General features: G+C 36.1%; 1 protein-coding gene across 1 annotated transcript; it reads right to left on the bottom strand.

Annotated features, from left to right (window-relative positions):
* Positions 1 to 2,062: 2,062 nt before the first annotated feature.
* On the bottom strand, positions 2,063 to 3,067 carry LOC145140101 (uncharacterized). Its single transcript, XM_079073703.1, has 3 exons — positions 2,737 to 3,067; positions 2,379 to 2,581; positions 2,063 to 2,269 (listed from the first exon to the last, which is right to left on the bottom strand). The coding sequence occupies exons 1-3, from the start codon at positions 3,065 to 3,067 to the stop codon at positions 2,063 to 2,065; spliced, it is 741 nt and encodes a 246-aa protein (XP_078929829.1).
* Between the last annotated feature and the right edge of the window lie 1,540 nt (positions 3,068 to 4,607).

The raw sequence follows: 4,607 nt of genomic DNA on the forward strand, positions 1-4,607 counted from the left end.
AGTCTTAAAGTGGATCTATAACTTTCAATTTCTGCTCATTACGGCCCTGATACATTCTATTTTTGGATTGTTAAATTGAATATTTTTTTTCCTTAGATTGTTTGGTGATAGTTTGGTGTTGTTGTTGATGTTTGATGTTAGATGTTTGATTTGGTCGGAGTTGCTCTGGTGTAGATTCACTCGATGTGGTTTCAGGCTAAATGATTGGTTCTTCAGATTTTGGAATACCGGATACTCGTTTCTGACATTTTTAAACAATATGTTAAATAAGTGTAGCAAAATACATGAAATGCATATATGCGGATAAAAATATATAAATGTTATCTTGGTGAATGTTTCTTCAATATATATGCATAAATAATAAAAAATGAAGATGCGTCTATTTTTGTGAAAAATACACATTGCATTCATCATCTACATACTATGGTTTGGATAAATTATGGTAATAAACTAAAAGTACAAATCGTGAATGATTAACTATGGAATTAGTATCTTTTCAGTTTAAATTTGAATATTTGATGATACTTTTTATTTATTTAATACGTTAAAATTAATCGGCAGTTATCTTTTGCTAATCAAATTACTAGGAAATTATTATAATACTAGGATCCGATCTAAAGATTTTTTTTTTTTTGGAACAATACAAACTAAGCTACTCTAAATATCATATATGTCTCCTAATGATATTTGAATCAATAACATCCGATTTGAGAGATAGTAAATATTATAATGAAAAATAGATGAATAGTTAAAATCGATTTCGACAGATACTCAAAGAGCAGTGATTTTAAAAAATCAAAAACTAGAACTATAAGGACTTTCTATTGGTTCCAATATTTACGAACCTAAACCGGAACCATTATAACGGTTCTAGTTTCGAAACCAACAGTTACAAAACGGTTTTCATTTTGAAAACTGGTATCTAGTTTTTCGGCTCACCCCTAGTGTGAACACACAACGTAGAGACGATGGGATCCAAGGCTTGGACATATTTGACTGTGATGATACAGCGGAGAGAGGGGTGGGTGAAGACGACACCCAATAAATGACAGAAAAAAAAAATAATTAAGGGCAAAATTGTGTTTTTACCGTCTATGTGGGACTATGTACAACTCCAACCGTAGTTTAATTTACTATACTCAAAATAACAATAATCTATTATATTGGCTTAGATACGTGTAGACCTGTGATTGATTACACCTTAACTGACTCACCTATCTTACAAGGATGCACACGTCATTGTATGCCTCATCCACAGTCTGACAAATATTGCCCATATTCTTTCCCAACATTCCATTTTTTCACAAAACCATGGGTGAATTATGGGGAATCGTTTTAGGCTTTGAGGAGTATCACATCTATCCCACCGAAAAAGTGATGTGCGTCACGTCAGCTTCACACCCAACCCACCACCAGCCCGTTAAACATTAGAAATGGTTATCACTCTACAAGTTCTTTTGTTTTTATTTTTTTTATTTTTTGAACATTATATTAATTAAAAAGCATAATTATAACATAAATTAATTTTTTAAAACATAAAAACATAAAACCACATTTCATTAATTAAAAACATAGAAATTTAAAACTTAAATTACTAAAATTAAACATTACATTGTCTAAATAAAATAAAAATTAAAAAACATAAAAAAAACATAGAAAAATTTTAATCGTCGTCGTTGTCGTCACCGACATCATCCGCATCGTCGTCACCATCGTCATCCTCCTCGTCGTCACCGCCATCATCCTCTTCGCCGTCACCATCGTCATCATCCTCGTCTTCACCGTCATTTTGCCCTTGAAATTGTCTTTCCCATATGTATTTGGTCAAATCATGTCGTAGATTGTGATGTGTTTCACGGTTTTGTATTTCCAAAACCCTTGAGAAATTTGTCGGGCTGCCAACTTGTATTACTACAGGTGGATTAAGTATATCGTTTGTGGTATATGAGCAAATAGTGCTACCCTCTTCTTCTATTATCATGTTATGTAAAATAACACAAGCAGTCAACACCGTCCTCAATTTTTCTCTGTATCATGTTCGTGCTGGATGTTTGATTATGTGTCACTTTTGTTTGAGGACTCCAAACACCCCTTCTACATCCTTCCTTGCAGATTCTTGTGCTAACTTAAACATTTTACGTTTATCGTCGGTCGGAAATGTGTATGACTTGACAAATGTAGTGTATTCTGGATATATCCCATCACCTAGGTAATACCCATATTTGTATTTATTTCCATTGACAACATATGGCATTTCTGGTGCTTTAACCTGTAAAATATCGTTAAATATCGGAGACGCTTGGAGCATATTCAGGTCATTGTTTGACCCAACCATACCAAAAAAATGCATGCCAAAACCATAGGTCAATTGAAACAACCGCCTCCAAAATAACAGTCGGCACCCCATGATCACCTTGCGTGAACTGGCCACGCCACGCGTTGAGACAGTTTGCCCACTGCCAATGTGTACAATCAATGCTACCAAGCATCCCTGGAAAACCATGCTTAGCTTGATGCGCGACATACAACTGTTCAACATCGCTTTTAGTTGGATGTCGCAAGTACATGTCACGGTAAAGCTCTATGACATACTCAAAAAATAGATATGTACACTCTCGACCCGTCCTTTCAGACATTTTCAGATACTCATCTGATGCGTCTGCGGCGATGCCATGCCGTATGCCAATTGTCTAAGAGCGGCCATACATTTTTGTATCGTAGTAAAACCGCGTTTACCTCTAGCATCCCATCGTAATTGGAAAAATTCATAATTACGTGCCAAATCTCTAGCTATACGTAAAAATAAATTTCTACTAATACGAAAACGTTCTTCGAATTTCGATAGATCATATAAACTATCAACGGCAAAATAATAACGTACCAAAAGTTCATGTGCCGCCTCACGATCCTGGTTGATCCATTTTCTATGCTTCTTCTCGGCGTTTGAACTTTCGCCCCTCTCACGTACCATGTCTCGTGCCGCGGACAACAGCGTATACAAAATCAAATCGTCATCAGAATCGTTATCATCGGATGACGAAGCAAGCGGAGGTGGAAAATTATCCATTTTTTGGTTTAATGTGTGTGTTTGTTTTGAAAAAATGTGAGTGTGGTTTAGTGGAAATTATATGTAAAATGGACGTATATATAGGAGAGAATTTGAAAAAGTAATAAAAAGTTTTTTTTTGCATTTATCAAACGGTAACAACAACGGTCAAAAAATGGAATGGACCAATCACTGACTCCATCTTCGCCCGTCCTCCGCCTCACGTCACGCGCACCCCACTGGAATATGGGGCGATGTTCACGTGTCTTGGGCTGTGCCACATCAGCCTTCACGCGTCTTCTTCTTCCCCATACCGACTTTAACTCCTAAGACAGTTAGGAACAGTTTACTCTTATGTTTCATATTTTCACCATATTACTTTACTTATTTGCCATAATTTGTCTTTATTTTTTGGTTTTTGATATTTTGATCATCTTATTTTTGCTCGGTTGTTATAATTTGTTCCTATTTTATTGTGTTTCATATTTTGACCATATTACTTTGCTCCCTTGCCATAATTTGTCCATGTCTTTTGGTTTTTGATATTTTGATCACCTTATTTTGCTTTGTTGCTATAATTTGTCTCTGTTTTATATTGTTTACATTATTTTCACTTTTAGTTCAACTGGCACAACTGACTCACCTCCCTATTTTTTCTCTGTTTTCCACATTTCACGTTTCTCTCCGATCGATATGTCTTCAATTTTTGTTTTCGTTTTCAATTTTTTTTGTACTTCCGTTTTGAGCGTTCTTTTGTCATCGTGATCCTTTGTGGGGTCAACTGGGACACGCGTCTGATGTGGTAGCTTTGCATCTACGGTGTACAAATGCGTCCAACTATGTAATACTTTGTCTTTGAAATAAACATTTGGAATAAAACAAGACGCATTTCAGTAATACCGAGTTCAATAAACATACAAGAACAACCACAATGGTGACCCGTAGTTCACCACGGGCTCACCCACTAGTTTACATTAAATGACCATAAGTGTAACCAAAACTTATATCCTTTTAAAATTTTAATAAAAGAATCAAGAAAATCTTATTTTAGAGCTATTTACATTATATGACCATAAGTGTAATCAAAACTTATATCCGCTTAGAATTTTAATAAAAGAATCAAGAAAATCGAAAATACTATATCATGCGTTAGCAAGTCATTTTTTCTTTTTTAATATTTCTCTAATTCATGATGTATATCTATTAGGGCATGGCGTGTACATAACAAGACGAGGTCCCATGGAAAAGTGGCATGGATGTCAGACCATCGCGTATACCGACCACAATTTGGTTCGTGGTTGACGTGGCCACGGTCGTGGTTCGTGCACACCATCCCGACCGGTCGTGGCCGGCCGTTATCGTTGCAATTCGTGGTGGGGAAGACGAGCAAGGACGACCAATGGGGTTGGATTGCTCATTTTGACGTGCTTTATTTTGCTGCGAGCTGCGTCCTTTTGCTAGGGAAGAAGATATAGCTTCTCAAGTCTTAGCAACTTTGATCCATGAGATACAGTATATTGGCAGAAAGCACCCCTGACCAGAAATCCATTAACATAAATAG

The sequence above is a fragment of the Lactuca virosa genome, chromosome 9, assembly GCF_052849685.1.
Source record: "Lactuca virosa cultivar CGN04683 chromosome 9, Lactuca_virosa_CGN04683_v6, whole genome shotgun sequence".
Lineage (NCBI taxonomy): Eukaryota > Viridiplantae > Streptophyta > Magnoliopsida > Asterales > Asteraceae > Lactuca > Lactuca virosa.